The following is a 17,794-nucleotide window of genomic DNA, read 5'->3' as shown; positions in this document are numbered from 1 at the left end:
GATTAAAAGTAGTATTGAACGCCGATACCAACTAAAATTTCTTAGTAAATATTTGGTTTTCAATGAATTAATTTCAATGAATAAAATATAACCATAATTCAGTCAGCTCACCAAAGTTCTCATCAGGATTCTTTGTGTTCATCCATTCTCATTTTTTACTCCTTTCATAAGGTTGTAGTTTGTTTGCAGTGTGTTCTGCTTTAAACAATAAACTTTGCAGTATTTCATAGAGATTATTATATTATGTTTCTTTGTATTCATCATGTTGTTGATCTTAATGACATTATTGGATTCTATTATATTTATGTGCCATGATTTATTTATTCATTGCCTTGTTATTAGGCTTTGAGTTTGTTTCTACTTCTTTAAAATCACATATGGTGTGGTCATGAAAATCTTTGAATGTATAACTGATTGTTGTTGATAATACTTCCCTGGTATATTTCAAACAATCGAATTGTTAGGTTAAAAAGGCTATGCTTATTTTGGGGACTTTATTGCATTTTAGGATCATAGTAAGCATAGTAAGCAATTTTCAGATTGCTCTTTGAACCAATTTTACAACTTTGAAATTCCATCAGCATTGAATGAATGTACCTGCTTCTCCACATCCCCACCAGCGCTATTTCATTGTCTCATTTACATTTTTATTCAATCATACAATGAGTCTGTTGAAGATCTATCTTCTCCTACTTTCTACATCAGTGCCTTTGCTGATTTAGAAAATACAAATATTTATTTAGAAGTTAGCATAATAGAGAGATAAAGGGAGGAAGAATGGCAGTGTTCTGGCCTTGAAGCCAGGAAGACCTGGGTTCAAGTCTCACCTCTGACACGTACTAGCTGGGTGACACTGCACAAATCACTTAATCTCTCAGTCAGTTTTCTAAGACTAGAAAATGCTACTTTCCAATTATAGAGGACGTATCATCACCCAGGATGTCTCCGTATCAATGAAATCACAGGTCTAGTCTCTATCTCTACAACGTAATAAAATTAGGATATTGAGAACACTTTAAAACTCAACTAAATATGAACTCTCTTTTGTAAAGAAGGGAAACAAACATTTATTAAGTGACCACTATATGGCAAGTACTTTTTAATCATAATGCCACTTGATCCTCATAATGATTCTGGGAGGTGTTATTTTTATTCTTATTTTATAGTTGAGGAAACTGAGGCAAGCAGAGGTTAAGTGACTTGTTCAGAGTCACACAACTAGTAAGTGTCCAAGGCTAGATTTGAACTCAGGTCTTCCTGACTCCAGGCTCAGTACTATATCATCTAGTGGATAATATTATGTGTTACCTATAAATCATTGCACTGTAGTCCATATCAAAAACCACTAACCTTATCTTCTAATCCCTACAAAGAGACTTGATGTCAATAGAAGTTAAAGGCCTTTCAGAAGAAAAAAATCAAACAGGTATGCTTAATAGTTTAAAATCAGTATTTTGAGAATGTTGCCTCATTAAAACTTGTACAGTAGCAACTTATTTCTGTTATTTTAACCCAAGCAAAATTTTAGCAAAATCATTGCTGTAATTTTAACAAACTGGACTGATGCAAGGCCCCTTTGCCCTTTCGTACTTGGATGGGAAGGCTAAGGTCTGCTGATATATATCTCTCTTTCTCCTTCTGGGGCTTAGCTCAGCCGGATGTGAGCCTCTAGCACAGAGAGAGCTTTGTTAGACTTTTTGTTGGTGAGATGTCAAAGTCCTTTGGGGTACTTCTCAAATATTTCGCCCCGAGAGAGGTGATATTGCAAGCTAGATAAGAAATCTGAGAGACACGGAGAGATTCATTGATATTCATGGAGCTCATTTAAGCATCCATGTTCTCCATTTTCATATATGAAAGTTAGGGTATTGGTATTTTCTATATGAAGTCCACATTGTTGGAATTCTATTCCTGGGTGACAGCAAAATCCTGTCTCTTGATCTTTCCAAATTGGCTTATGTAAGTGGTTAGAATCTGGGCTGCTGCCCTCTGGGTTAAAGAATGTTTAGGTCACCATGTTACAAAGCGGTCCTGAGGGACAGAATCTTTTTACCCCTTTGCCTAGAACAAGTGTTGCTGGGCAACAGAGATTTTTCCCCCTTCCTTCTGCCAACTAACTCCCCTGAAGCACCGCGGCTCTGTTGGGGTGAAATGGGATTGGGCTACTGTCCCCTTGCCCTCCTGCTATTCATGCATGAATCCATATACAAAATTTCTGGGCCCAACATCTGCTTCAGGGAGGCCAGTGATGGGTGGATATTTTCTGCATGGCTGTTTGCAATTGTGTTTTAAAATTACATTTGTGCCCTTTGAAAATTAATGACAAAGGAGAGGGTAGTAAGTGGAGTCAGTGAATAGATAAGGTACTGAGCATTGGGGTTGTAGGGTGAGGATAGGAAAAGGAGAAGGAATTACTGGTGCAATGGCAAATGTAATATTCTTTAAAGTTAATTCCAAAATGAATTACTACAAAACCCCATTTACACTGACTGCCCTGGCTAGTGAAGGGCAAGCTCAGACAACTCCATGGCCCCATTGGTTTGGAAGTTCAAGTGTCTTGCTAAATCCTATAGGAGTCATACAAGAAAACAAATGTTAAGACTAAAGAGTGAATAATAATGGTAGAATATTGCTATTCTAATGCTACTTATGGTAGCAATTTACATTGGTATAACCTTTTACAGTTTTTTAGAGCATTTTACATGAATTAGCTCATCTGAAATTCACATTGGTATCATGAAGTCGGTAGAGTAAATATTATATCCCCATCTTACAGATTAGGAAATTAAGGGACAGAAAAGTTAAATGATTTTCTGGCAAGGTCTAAGATCCAGGAAGTTCTGAATTGAGGTCTTCAGACTTCAAATCCAGTGCTCATTACCCTACCCTACACTGAATTCTAGCGCAGGGGATCATGGTAGGTGGGGTGGTTGTTTGGTTTCTGACTTTGTCCCTGAAAAAAAATTGCCCTGGCTAGGAACAGAGAGAGAATTTACAGCTGAACCCCAGAGCACTCTCTGTGAGTGTTCTCTGATTAATGGGCCCACACTCTATATTCTGGGCAAAGTGACAGTAGCCTAGCCCTATTCTGCTCCAGCAGAGATGCACTGCTTTGCGGGAGGTGGTTGGCAGCAAGAGGGAAAATAAATCTGTTGTCCAGCATCAGTTGTTCTGGGCAATGGGGTAAAGATCCCCCCTCCACCCCTGCCCCAGACTGCTTTATAACATGGCGACCGAAACAGTCTTCTCTTGTGTTTGTCATCAGTTCCTTCTGGGCCCTAGGGTACTGAATTTCCCCTCACGACCTACACACCCTGGCCTTGTCTACGTGGTTCCAAAACAACTGGTTGAAAAGAGGACAATTTTATCAAATTGTTTATTTGGCATTTCTTAGCCAGGAGGACCCAGTGGCTTGGCTGAATTGAGCCAACTTTGTAAAGCTTTATTTTTAACTCTATCAAGTCAGATTACTTAGGACAAAGGAAGGACTGTCTCTTCTAACCTAGGCCAGCAAAGCTAGGATCCTTGGCATTGGCCTTGGCCTTGAAAGGGAACAAACACCCTCCATAGGGAACATGAGGATTCCCAGGCCAAAAGAATCATGGAAATGGATAGGTTAATAAACCTCATTTTCCTTATCAGTCAAACGAGAGGTTAAATCCTATGATAAAAGCCAAATAGTACATCAAGGCTTGGATTTTATTCTTGCCTTTGCCTCTTTGTGTGACTTTGGGCAAATCCCTAGTTTGAGGCACCTCTCTAGTTTTCAATTTCCTTAATAGATGACCCCCATGGTCCTTTGGGGCTCTAAATCTATGATCCTAAAATGCTAAAACTAGTTAGACTTTAGAGCTAGCCTTTAGAGCTATCTTTTTTACTCAACCCAGATTAGGTTCTCTCTCCCTCCTAAATGCAAAAGCTAGACCAGAGCTCAGAGCCCCCATAACCCTTTGGTGTCCACAGTATATCTCTCAAGTGCCAGCAGATAGTCACCAACAGGCATTTCTTGGGAGTTTATTTCGTTAAGGCCATTGCCTTGAGAAACCTCATCAGGCAAGAGGCTCCCATATGACTCTAGAAATCCCTTTGCTGGTTATATTTTGCTCATTAGGACCCATGCTCAGAGGCTCTAACTCTTCTGTTAGTCCCTGACTGGCTACCGTGTCTCCTTATCATCACTCCTCCATTCCCATGATGTTCCTATTTAGTATTTTGTTGCACTTCAGGGCCAAGTTACGAGTCTCTACTATTTCTGAGCTTTACATTGCAATGGAGTCACGAAACATACCTGTGCTGTCATGTCTCAGTTCTAACTCTTTGATCCGTTCTGCAAACCTACTCTACATTTGTCTGCAGGGCTGCAGTAGAGAGAGAGAGAGAGAGAGAGAGAGAGAGAGAGAGAGAGATGTCTACGCAAACACATTTGAGTTCAAGGTTTTGTGTTTGTTTTCTGGTAAATGGTTCAGCTCAGCTAAAAATCTGGGATTGTTTTGTGGGTTTGGAGGAAAGGGAAAGAATGTGGTATTGTATTAGACTTGAAATCAGCAGGAACTGAATTCAAATCCTGCCTCTGGAACTTATGGGCTGATTCCCTTTGGGTGGACTTCTTTGTCTCTCTGAGCTTCAGTTTCCTAGTCTGTAGAATGGGGATAATGATACCTGTAATGCTAGATGGCACAGTGGATAGAGCTCCAGGCCTAGAGTCAGGAAGACCTGAGTTCAAATCTGGCCTCAGATACTTACTAGTTGTGTGACCCTGGGCAAGTCACTTGACCCTGTTTGCCTCAGTTTCCCCATCTGTAAAATGAGCTAGAGAAGGAAATGGCCAACCACTCCAGTATCTTTGCCAAGAAAACCCCAAATGGGGTCACAAAGATTCAGACATGACTAAACAACAATATTTTATATATAAATAATATACCCTTATTCTAATTACATATAATCACTATATAATTAGCAGGAATATTTACACATTTTATGTATTGCATATACATATGCATAAATATGTTATATATTTAAAGTTTAAAACTGTCCTAGGAATTTCAGGAATACACACATACATACACATATATACATAAATATCATAGAGATACTCACATGGATATGGTATCCTAAAAATCTTTGGGTAGTTTTAAGCTTTAAATATATAATATATATATGTTTATATGTATAAATACATGTACACATGTAATAAATGTATACATACATGTTTGTGTATGTATGCATACATATTTAAAGTTTAAAAGTACTGTAAGATATATTTGTAATATAATTGTAATATATGTATATATAGATGTATGCTGTTGTTGTTTGTCTTTTGTTCTCAAAGAGGACCAAATAACAATCTGTGAGTATGGGTGTACACACACACACACACACACACACACACACACACACACACATACACACACACACACACTCTTTTTGATGTTTCATTCAGAAACTTTGAACTTGCAATTTCCCTCCCTGGGAGATGGTATCCCTTAGCCTCCGCAGGCCTCCTCACGACCTCCACCATGTCTTTTCAGATCTCTACATGTATGCTGTCCTTGTGTGCTGCATCGGGATTCTCAGCGTCCTTCTCTTCACGTTGATCATTCTCTGCCAGTCTCTGCTTAACAAGAGGAAGTCGAGAGGTAAAGGCCATTGAACAAGCTCTTCTGTCTGTGGGGTGGAAGCATTAGGCTTGTAACTGGACCTCATAAAGTCTAGAAAGGCAGGTGATGTCACTTTGCCTCTTGGTAAAACACAGCTCTGATTGAAAACCCATAGTGATTCAGGAAAAATTTTATCCCTCAGTAAGCAGACTACTGGAGGAAGCAGAATTTGAGGCTGAGATTGCTTCTCATCCCTTTAAATCAAAGGGATTTTGGGTGTACACACACACACACACACACACACATATACACACACATACACATATACAAAACACCAAGGGAAAATGTGAACATAGTTGAACACTGACCACCTCCATCTTTTTCAGAATTCCTTCCTTCCTTGACTTCTCAGTCAGTCAATAAGCATTTATTGAGAGCTTATTGCATACTAGTTACAGGGTTAAGCACTGGAAATATTAAGAAAGATAAAAATATGGTCCTGCCATCAGAAAGCTCACAATCTGATGAGGAATAGGGAAAAATGAATACAAAAACAACCATTTATATACAAAATACATAGAATGTTATTGGAAGATAATGTCAGAGGAAAGGCACTAGTATTGAGGAGGGAGATCAGGAAAGGTCTCTTCTAGGAGGTGGTATTTGAGCTCAGTCTTGAAGAGGGTCAGGGAAGCCCAGAGGACATTCCAAGCATGGCAGTGCAGCCAGTTAGAAGGCACTGAATGAGAAGATGGAGGACTGGGTTCGGGGAGCACCGAGCAGACCCACATTGCTTCTGTGACTCTACTAGCCTGGGTCTCCTCCTGCTTGTCTGGTGACTTCTTTCCTTCCTTTTTTTGGTGCCTAAGTGCACACCTAAGTATATCTACCACCTTGAGGTCTGTCTGTGGCCTTCTGCTCCTCTCTCTCTATGGTATTTCCCGTGGCAATTTTATCTACTCCCGCAGTGTCTATTACCACCTTTATGTTGGTGGCTCTTTTCAAACTTTTTTTTTCAAAGTCTTTTCAAGCCCATCGATCCCAATTTCTTGACCGACATTTTTTTTCAGCATTCCTACCTATTTATCTTGTAGACTTCTCAAATTGAATATGATTTAACACTGTCCCACCAAAACAACAATCACAACACAAACCCTTATTATCTTCCCTTGAAAATAGCTGTTCCACCTGACTGCTCTATTTCTATTTATTCTTATCCTGATTCATATTCAGAAACTCACAATCCACTTTGTCTTCTTTCTCTTACCCCCAATATATAATGTTACCGAGTCCTATTAACTATTGCAATAATTTTTCCATTTTTCTATCACCCCTGCCACATGAGTTTCAAGTCCTTATTAACATATTCCAGGCAAATTCTATGATCTGCCATTTTTAAGGATAAGCCTTGCCTTTGACCACTTTTATTATTTTGCTCCTCTTCTAGTAGGAATGCTCTTGCCCACCCACCTCCTCCTACAAAATCGGATTCATCCTTGAGTCCCCAACTAAAATGCCATCTCCTCTGTGACCATCATCTCTGCCCTAATCATGTCATCAGAGATTTCTTCCTCCGAATGCCTTAGCGACCTTGCTTTGTTTATTGGCTTTTATAGGATTCAAGATTTAACTGGAAGGAAACTTAGAGGTTACTAGTCCAACTCATTCATTTTACATGTAAGAAAACTGAAGTCCAGAGAGGAGACTTGCTCAAGATCACATAGAAAATAAATGTTAGAGGTGAGATTTGAACCCAGGTCATTCAGCTCCAAATTCATTGCTTTTTAACTGCTCGGTATCCTACTTCTGTGTTTGTATGTCTCAAGCCTTATAAGCTTCTTAAGAGTGAGGGATATCATTCATCCAAATTTGCATCCTCCTTAGAATTTAGTATGGGGTCCAGTACATTAAGGGTATCTTAATATCTATTGTTTTAAACTTATTTTTTATTTTGCTAGGCAATGGGGTTAAGTGACTTGCCCAAGATCACACAGCTAATAAGTGTTATGTGTCTGAGGTCAGATTTGAACTCAGGTCCTCCTGACTCCAAGGCTGGAGCTCTATCCACTGCTCCACCTAGCTGAGGGTACCTGATATCTATTCATCAAAGTAATGAAAGACCAAAGGATCCTGGGATAGCAGATTTAGATCTAATAGGGATGTTAAAGGTCATCTGGTCCAACTTATTAATTTTACAGAGGAATTAATGAATAAATGAATGATTAGCACAGTGCCTGGCACATAGTAGGCACTTATATGTTTATTGATTTCCTTTCTGCTTTTCTCTGATGCTAAAGTTGTTTTATTGTCATGGAGTCCCTAAGAGGAATGCGTACCATGCACCTTTTGGTGTTGGACAGACTCAGACTGTCCAAGGAAAGTTCAGTGGGATCGCAGTCCTGCCCAAGTATTAGACAGCAGAGAATGTAATGGGTTGGGGAGCATGGAACTGCTGAGAGCCAGGCCAACTTTTCCTTACCTAAGGGCTCAAAACCCAGAAAAGAGGTTGTCATGTGCACTTGACTTTGTATCTAACAGCATCAGCTCTTGAAGTAATATCGTCTCTGCCCACACCTGCCCAGAATAAACCTTCTTGAAAATATAAACTCCAAACAGCATCCATTTCTCAAAAGCGATACCAACTCACTTTTCTTGGTCCAACTTCACCAAGCATATGACGTGTCCTACATTACCTCTTCACAGCAACGACGTAGCATGATTCAGAAATAGTCTCTCCCCATCTAAAGCTTTTTTTTTCCTTAAGAGATTTTTCACTCAGCTGTTACTCATTTTGAACTTGGCATTTGGCTCTGCCTTCTTGTTCTCTGCTGGTTTTGAATAGCATGGAGGCAATGACTTTTTTTCTTGTTCACTTATACCTATAACTTTAAGGGCACTTCAGCCATTGAGTAATTGGAGTAACTCCCTAAAGAGCTAACTTTTGGTAGTGATGTTGAATTTCTCAACAGAAGATAGGTGATAGTGCTAGAAGTCCTACTTCGTTCAATGGTACTCAGGATCCTGCAATTTTCTAAGCTTCCATCATGGGAACCAGAAGCAGAAGAGAGCACATACTACACTGATATGTTGCAATTCAACTTCCTGTGAAAAACTGACCTAATTAGAAGATTTTTGCTTGTTTGTTTCTTTTTTGGTGGACAATACTCAACCAAAATGGGACTCAAGGGTCATTGTATTTGAGCACATAAGTAGAAAAATCACACCTACAAATTCTAGTGTTTTACACATTGTAAGTATGGTTAGTAAATATATTGTTTTTTTAAATCAATAAATGAATGAAAAAGCATTTATTAAGCTCTTACTATGTGCCCTCTCCTAATTACTAAGGATACAAGTATAAAAGTAAGATTGTCTCTGCCCTTAAGGAATTTTAATTAGAATAGTATACTCATGTATGTTATGGTACCTAAAGAGAATCCCTAAGTTGTCAATCCAAATCAATAACATTCATTAAATGCCTACCGTATACTGCTGGTGAAAAAATGCAAATTTTAGGTGCTATTAATAACATATGCAAATTAATGGAACACATCCTCCAAAGGCCATTTCTAGTAAGGCAAAGAGCTTTTAATCCATGCTGGGGAGTGGAGTACCACATTGATAAAATCATGGGTGCTTAAAGTAAAGTGAAAGAATTAGGAATAATTCGGTTAAGACCACTTGATTTCTTGATTTAAAAAAAATAAGTAAAACAAAAGCTCTAAGCTAACACCTGGTCATAGCTGTATGTTTGATTAATTAGGACTCAGTATATTCTCAAATGCATTTGGCAAGCACATTATGTTCCAAAAGTTGATAAGCTTGGACTTCAAGATAACTTTCCCTTAAAAAAGTATTTTAAATAGTATTCCAGGTTAGCCCACAAAGACCTACTATGTGCCAAATGTGGCTGGAAAATGATACCTTTACAATGAGAAATAGTAAAAAAACAAAAAACAATATTGTTGCAATACTCAAATAATCAGATGGATCTGGGATCTCCTGCATAGAGGGGTATTCCCTTCAGTGATATGGAATACAACCCATTTATATGTGTAGGTTGTTGCAATATTAGTAATTAGATATAAATGGAAAGCATTAAAATTCAGGGATTTAGAACAGATGAGCTTTAAAATTCCTTCCAGTCTTGAATCTATGTTCCTATTAACAAGAAATGGGTATTCTGTTTATTTATTTTTAATTCTAATGTTTAATGATAAGCAGGTTTAATGAATGGAAGATGAGTAGGTAGATAAGACTTGTGGAGATGCTGAGGGGACTTTCAAGGGCCTTAGTAGTTGGTGACACTCATTTCAAAACATTCCACTTCCTTTGCCTTGAAATTACTCATACTTATTAGCCAATATTAGGATTGGGGGGGGGGATGGTGTTTAGGTTCACAGATGGAATGAAGAGAGGGAAAGAGGAAGAGAAATATTCCAGTGTAAGGCAGCATGGACAAATGGTCTTACTCCAACATATCTCTCCCTCTCTTATGTCTCCTCTCCATTCACACAGCAACTCACACTACCCTAGTTGAGGCCCTCATTTCCTCTTACCTAGACCTAGACTGTTACAAGTCTTCTAATTGGACTCACCAAATTCCAGGCATTCCCTTCTCCAATCCATCCTCCATATGAAAGCCAAAATCATCTTCCTAAAGCACAAGCACAACCAGGTAGTTGTCCTTCTCAAGAACTTGAGGTGGTTCTCTATTATTGTTAAGATAAAAACAGACTCCTCAGCTAGACACGCTTTTCATGGTCTGGGGTTCATCCTCCCTTTTCAGACTTATTACGCATTATTCCCTTTATGTGTCAGACTGCCTTATTTACTTTTACCCAAACTTACTGCTTCATGGCCTATTTACATGCAATTTTGTCCAGTTACCTTCTCTGTCTAGAATACAGTCCTCCTCATCTCCTACCTCTACCTCTACCTCTTAGAATCCCTAACTTCCTTCAAGGCTTAGCTCAAATTCTCCCTCCAACAGGACATATTTCCTGTTCCCAATAGTACTGTTTCCCTTTTCTTCAAGTGATCATGCATATGGATATCTGTTTCTATATTTTACCCCTACTCTCAGTAAAATATAAGCACCTTGAGGTCAAGGACAGCTCTCCATTTTGTCTTTGCATCCCCAGAAACCTGTACAGGGAAGACACTTCGTAAATGTTGATTAGATACCAGGGTTGGGAGTCATTTCCAGCTGTATTTGTTCATAATGATCCTTTTATTCCTACCATTTTATAGAATAGGACTTTGCCAACTAGTTAGATTGATGTTTACCTGTGATGGTCTAGGGGTATGACCTAGGGTGGGGCTAGGGCCAGGTAAGATCAGTCTGGCAGGTATCAGTAATGAATATTCAAGGTGGAGGATTAGACTGAGTGATTAGTCAGGCAGGCAAGAATTGAGATCAGGAAAACCAGATAGAGAATGGAACAGGGGCTGGTCATATGGGCCAGTGTAGCAGTTTTGACTAGGACTCCATTGATAGAACATCAGTTCCTTAAGAGCTGGGACTGTTCATCGATTCACTTTTGTCTCTGTAACCCCAGCACATAGCAGAATGCATAGTACTGTAGATATGTAATAAGGGTTTATTGATTGATTAAAACAAGTAGGGTGAGCAAGAAAGGTTGCAGATGGGGAACTAAGACTGAGCACATAGCAGGACAGGCAGGTACATACTAAAGGGGCCATAGATGGAGTCAGAGAATCCAGCAGTGGCTGGGATTAAGCTAGACATCATAGCTAGGATGGCTCCCAGAGAGATGAGCTATGCCCATGGAAGCTTCCCTTTTATAGGAAATGTCTCACTTTTCCTGGACAAGCTTGACTTGGGCTAATCTACCCTGTACTTAAAACACCTCAATTAGTTAGAGTGGTGGAACGAGGAATCTAGATCCAGTGGGTCAGTGGCAGCTAGGTGGAACAATGGATAGGGACTTAGAATCAGGAAGACATGAGATCAAATCCTGCCTGAATTGCTCATTAGCTGTGTGAACTAGAACAATTCATTTAACCTCCGTGTGTCTCAGTTTCTTCATCTATAAAATGGAGATAATAATAGCACTTACCTCACAGGTTTAAATTGTAAAGATTAAATGAGTTAATAGGAAGCACTTTGCAAAGCTTAATATATAAATGCTATTTTTTATTATTATTGTCAATTATTGTATTTCCTTTATCTGAGGAATCTTCTAAGTCTTATCTTGGAAGCTGGTGCTATATATCCTGAGCATATGAGTAACTCCATTAGGACTTGTATGAATATGGAAATTCCTATGTCTTTCAGATGGTCACTATCTAATTCATTCCTAAGAGCTTGGTTCTGTGCAGAGGGATATTTTCCTGACACCTTGAAACATTGCTCATAGTTTGTGAAACAGAAGAGAATCCAGTTTTGATTTTTACCAACTATGTTGGTATTTACAAATACCAATGGAAGTCAGTGTTTACCCCTCAGTCCCATCTGCTCTAACCCTTCTTGGCAATTCTGTCTGAACAGGCTGTTGTAGTGGTTATGCCTACTCTTGGCCAAATCAAGGCTAAGCACAAAGTGCTGGCACATTTATTTCTATATACTCTCTTCTTTGTTGTTTTTATTTAAATGCCAGTTTAATTTTGTATTTTTAGATGCCTTATTTTAAAGGGCAGATTTGTTTTTAATTGAACACACCTGTTGGCTTGCCAAGCAAAAACATGCTATTTAATTCCTTTTCAATGCAATAAAGCTTGTTATGTTCTTCAGTGAATGCCAATAATATCAGGATCTCCTCATTACGGGTTAATGGGTTTTGCAACTATGAGTCACATTGGAAAATACAAAATATTGTGGCCAACAGGCCTCCATGATTTATTCCTCAAGTTTCCCCAAGCAAGTTGTCTTTGAAAGAAGACTTCAGTTTGGATCCTAATAAACTCATCTGTTTATTGTGGTTGCAGCCATCCCATGCAAAATATTGCAGCATTTCATCTTTTTCCCCCTTGTGGTAGAATGGGAATCCAGCAAACAGGAGGGCTAACAATTTTTTTTTTCATGTAAAACATTTCCATATTCCATTTTGTACAAGAAGACTCAAATAAAAGAAAATAAAGAAGGAAAGTGAAAAATAGCATGCTTCAGTCTGTATTTAAACAATATCAGTTGTTTCTCTGGGGGTGGATAGTATGCTCCATCATTAGTCCTTTGGGATTGTCTTGGATCATTGTATTGCTGAGAATAGCTAAGTCATTCACAGTTCTTCATCAAACAATATTGTTGTTATTGTGTATAAAGTTCTCCTGGTTCTGTTCACTTCACTTTGCATCAGTTCATGTAAGTCTTTCCAGGTTTTTCTGAAATCATCCTATTTGTCATTTCTTACAGCACAATAATATTCCATTACAATCACATACCACAGCTTGTTTAGCCATTCCCAATTTATGGGTATCCTTGAGATTTCCAGTTCTTAGCCACCACAAAAAGGCTACTATAAATATTTTCTAGCAGTTTCTAAACCTTATCTCTCAATGTTAGATAAAGACTCCAACTCCCTTAACCAAGAGATACTGGATTGCAATGGTTGACTCTTAGTAAGAGTCTTAAGAGAAACTCATAGACTCAAAGAAACCTGGAGGTTGGTGTTTTGCTTTCATGTTCAGTGTTCAGTTTGGGTGAGGGTAGAAAGAATATTGAAATGTCGATCATTCTGCTAGTTCTCCCTCCTGGGAGAAACCGAGTGATATAGAGGAGACAACTTGATCATTCAACAAGCATTTAATAGGCACCTACTATGTACCAAGTTCTGGGGGTTTAAATAGAAAACTGAGATAATCCCTTCCTTCAAGGATCATTTTATTCGGTAAGATGAATCATTTTGAAGGTTATTCATATACTGCTGGGTAATGTTGCTCTTGGAAGGAACAAATTTATTTTTCTTCTTTATTTCAGACCTGTAATTTCATAGACATGGAATCCTATGGAAACTCCATTACTGATGATTTAATTTAGCAACTCCTCTATAATTTTATAGCCTTATTGAGTTTCCCAGGGGACTAAGAGATCAAAGGACTTGTCCATGCTCACTTAGCTAGTCACCGTCAGAGGCAGGACTTGAATTTTGCCTTCCTGACTTTAAGACAAATCCTTTCCTCCAGGCTGCTGCTCAGTAAAAGTAAGACAGAATGCAAAAAGCAACTCCTCTCCCTCTCTGCAACTTAATTGCAAACTCCTTATTGCCTCGTTAGACCAGAGGAGCCTCGCCAGAGGTGAGGCTTTGTGGAGAAGTGTCAGCTTGAATATCTACAGCATCTAAAACACCAAGTACCATGGACAAGAAATGATGGAGCCCAGAAGAGGAATTCATTCAATATATGTGGACTGTGTGATTATTATTTTCAAGACACTATACTAAGCATAGCATGCCCCTCTGAGATGACCAGAAAGACTGTTTTAACAGTATTGGGTATGCATGTTTATATATATATATATATATATATATATATATATATATACATGTATGTATGCATATGTATTTATATATAATATATGTATATATATACACATACACAATATATGTATATATGTGTGTATGTATATATTATTTCCCTAGTACAGGCTTTTTCTCTGAATTGACTTCTATTCATTCAAATCCTTCTTTTAAGTGGTCTTAATGACTGAATATTGATTTTTTCATCAGTCAGCCAAAAAGCTAATCTAATTGATTTGTTAAGCTATTCACAGGAAAATACCAGATTCAGGTATTTATGTTTGTCGAATTGCTTTTTTTCCAGTCCTATCTGACTCTCCATGATCCCATTTGGGGTTTTCTTGGCAAAGATACTAGAGTGGTTTACCATTTCCTTCTCTAGTTCATTTTGCAGATGAGGAAACTGAGGCAAATAGAGTTAAGTGACTTGCCCAAGGTCATGCAGCTAGTTAGTGTCTGAGGCCAAACTTGAACTCAGGAAGATGAGCATTCCCAGCCCCAAGCCTGGCACTCTATTCACTACACAACTTAGCTGCCCCCAAGATATTTCTACAAAGGAATACGTAGTTTGCTACATTTTATTGTATAGAGGAGGTCAAATTGGGTCTCTGATCTCAGCAAATAGGATAAAGGAAATCCACTTTTTCTATTGGCTTCTCTACTTTCTTGTTTCGTTTCATTCCACTTCTCAATGGCTCTAGGTATAAAAGAAAATCCCTTACCTTGAATCTAGTTTTGTTACTCAACAACCTCTGTCCATTGCTCCTGTCTTCCCACTGGGGTCAGACAGAAGAATAATTCACTTCTCATATGATAGCTTTTAAAATATTTAAAGACAGCTGTAATCATTCCACTAAAGCTTCTCTACTCCAGATTAAATATACCCCATTCCTTTGATCAATCCTTTCATGGTATGGCATTGAGGGTCTAGACATCCTGGACATCCTCCTTTTCCACTTTATTTTATCAATCTTCTTCCTAAAATTGAATTGAACACAATATTCTAGATATAATCTGACTAGGGCAGAGCCCAGAAGGACTATTGCCTCTCATATTCTATACCCAATGCTTTTCTTAATGATGGATGTATCCTATTAGCTTATAGTTACTATATCTTGTTGAATCTAATTGAAATTGCAGTTCACCGTGACCCCCGCCATCATCTTTCCCTACACTCCTCTCATACCTCCTATTGATGAAGTTGATTTTTGAACCCTGCTGTGTATGTTCAGTCATTTTCAGACATGTCTGACTCTTCATGTCCATATTTGGGATTTTCTTGGCAAAGATACTGGAGTGGTTTGCCATTTCCTTCTTCAGCTCATTTTAAAAGATGTGGAAACTGAGGCAAACACGATTAAGTGACTTGCCCAGGGTCACACAGTGTCTGAGGACAGATTTGATCAGGAAGATGAGTCTACCTGACTCCAGGCCCCGTACTCTATCCACTGCACCCCTAGAACTCAACTGTGGGACTTAACATTTTTATTACTTAAATTTTGTCTTATTAAATCTCTCTTCTTCCTCCTATTCTATGGAGACCTTTGGATTCCATCATGTTAGTATCCTCAGTTTTGTGTCATCTGCAAACTTGATAAGCATACCATATGCACCCTCACAACTAATTCACTGATAAAGCAATTAAAAACACAGAGCCAAGGGGAGATATCTAGGACATTCCTCTAGAAGCCTCCTTCTAAACTTTTGGGGTTCAGTTGGTCAACCAGTTTTGAATTCACCTAACTGCCTTACTATCTAGCCCACATCTCTCTTCTTCAGTAAAATAGTATGAGAGACTTATAAAATATTTTGCTGAAATCTGGTGAAATTATGTCTACCAAATCATGCTGGTCTACTAGCACAATAACTGTATTTAAAAAAAAGTAAGGCTATTTCCATTTCTGGATGTTAAATCATCCCTTTAATAATACATTCTGGTAATATGCCCTTCTCTCCCCTCCCCTCCCCTTTCCCTGCAGAAAATTAGCACATTTTCTTTTCTATAACATGCAGGACCTCTCCAGTTATCTAAAATCTTTCAAAGATTACTGAAAATGGGTCAGCAGTCATTTCTACCAGTTTTTTCAGTACCCTGGCAAATGTAAATCATCTTGGTTAGGTGATCTGAACTGATCAAGGTGTTTTATTTCTATACTTTCTCCCTAATTTTCCTGCCTATCAACTTTGGGCTTGATGTAGTGGACAGAGAGCAAGTCTCAGCACCAAAAAGAACTGGGTTCAAGTACCATATCTGACACTTTCAGACTGTGTGACCCTGGGCAAGTCTCTTATCCTCAGTGTTCTAGGCAGCTTTTTTAGACTACCAGTGGCCAAGAAGGGGCTGACTTGCCTTGGTAGAGTGAATTTCCTCACCCAAGAGTCCCCAGTGTCAGTGACATCATACCAAGAATGGTTAACATTAATACAATGCTCTAAGATTTTAAAATGCTTTATGAATATAATTTCATTTTATCCTCAAAACAATCCTATAATTTAGGTTCTGTCATTATCCTCATTTTATAGATGAGGACACTGAAACAGATAGCAGTTATATAACATGTCCAGGATCACATGGCTAGAAAGTGTCTGAAGTTGGATTTGAATGGAGGTCTTCCTGACTCTAGGCCCAATGCACTACCCACTGCACCACCTAACTGCCATAGGTCCAGTTCCTATCCTTATCAATTCTCCATTAGTTATTTTTTGTTTGTTTTTCCTTTGTCTTAGCAGAGAAAATAGAAGCAAAACAAGAGTTGAGTAGTTCTTCCCTCTCTAAATCATTCACTCTCATCTTCCCATCCACTTGGAGCATCATTCTTTTCCTTTCTTTTTCTGATATTCCTCTTTTCCCCAATATGTTATTGTTCAATAGTGTCAGTTGTGTCTGACTCTCCATAACCCCATTTGAGGTTTTCTTGACAAAGATACTGGAATGGTTTGGCGTTTCCTTCTTTAGTGCATTTTACAGATAAGGAAACAGAGGCAAACAGGGTTAAGCAACTTGTCCAGGGTTACACAGCTAGTAAATGTCTGAGGCCAGATTTGAACTCATGAAGATGAGTCTTCCTGATTCCAGACCCAGTGCTTTATCCACTGTGCAACCTAGCTGCCCTTTCTCCCAATATAGGTACCAGGGTTGGAGAACCTGCGGCCTTGAGGCCTTATGTGGCCTTCTAGGTCCTCAAGTAAGGCCTTTTGACTGAATCTAAACTTCACAGAACAATCCTGAATAAAAGGATTTGTTCTATAAAACTTGGACTCAGTCAAAAGGTGGCACTTGAGGACTTAGAAGGTCACATATGGCCTCAAGGCCACAGGTTTCCTACCCCTGGGTAAGATCATATTTTCCCTGCCATTAGCATTATTCACCACCTTTAGTCTATTCTGAGCCTGAGCATTCCTGATAGTATTCTTAGTCTAACTTAAGGTCACATAGCTATGAAATAGTTGACACAGAACTCAAACCAAGGTCTTCCAATTCTAGAAGATGTAGAATTGTTCAACCTGCCGTCATCTAGTTTCCTCAGGATACCTGTGTGGGCATACAAGAACTTTTATATAACATGTGTGGGATAGAAGAAAGGGGGTCACTTCTAGTCTTATTTCACAAGCTCCATTAGGGTCAGGCTTCCATCTTATTTAAACTGTTTCCCTTTGGGCCCAGCCAATGTCGTTCTTCTTCTTCTTCTTCTTCTTCTTCTTCTTCTTCTTCTTCTTCTT

The 17,794-nt window shown here is 38.7% G+C and overlaps 1 protein-coding gene across 2 annotated transcripts in view; it reads left to right on the top strand.

The window, feature by feature from the left end:
• The window catches only part of VSTM4 (V-set and transmembrane domain containing 4), a 135,429-nt gene that overhangs the window by 46,337 nt on the left and 71,298 nt on the right, over nt 1–17,794 (top strand). For both annotated transcript variants that reach the window (XM_027861089.1, XM_027861082.1), the window contains exon 4: nt 5,529–5,636. In XM_027861089.1, coding sequence (XP_027716890.1) covers nt 5,529–5,636 — 108 coding nt within the window. The remainder of the gene's footprint in view (nt 1–5,528; nt 5,637–17,794) is intronic.

Source organism: Vombatus ursinus, unplaced genomic scaffold, assembly GCF_900497805.2.
Source record: "Vombatus ursinus unplaced genomic scaffold, bare-nosed wombat genome assembly UNPS02000749.1, whole genome shotgun sequence".
Lineage (NCBI taxonomy): Eukaryota > Metazoa > Chordata > Mammalia > Diprotodontia > Vombatidae > Vombatus > Vombatus ursinus.
The sequence above is the reverse complement of the archived record's forward strand: the minus strand, read 5'-3'. Positions and strand labels throughout refer to the sequence as shown.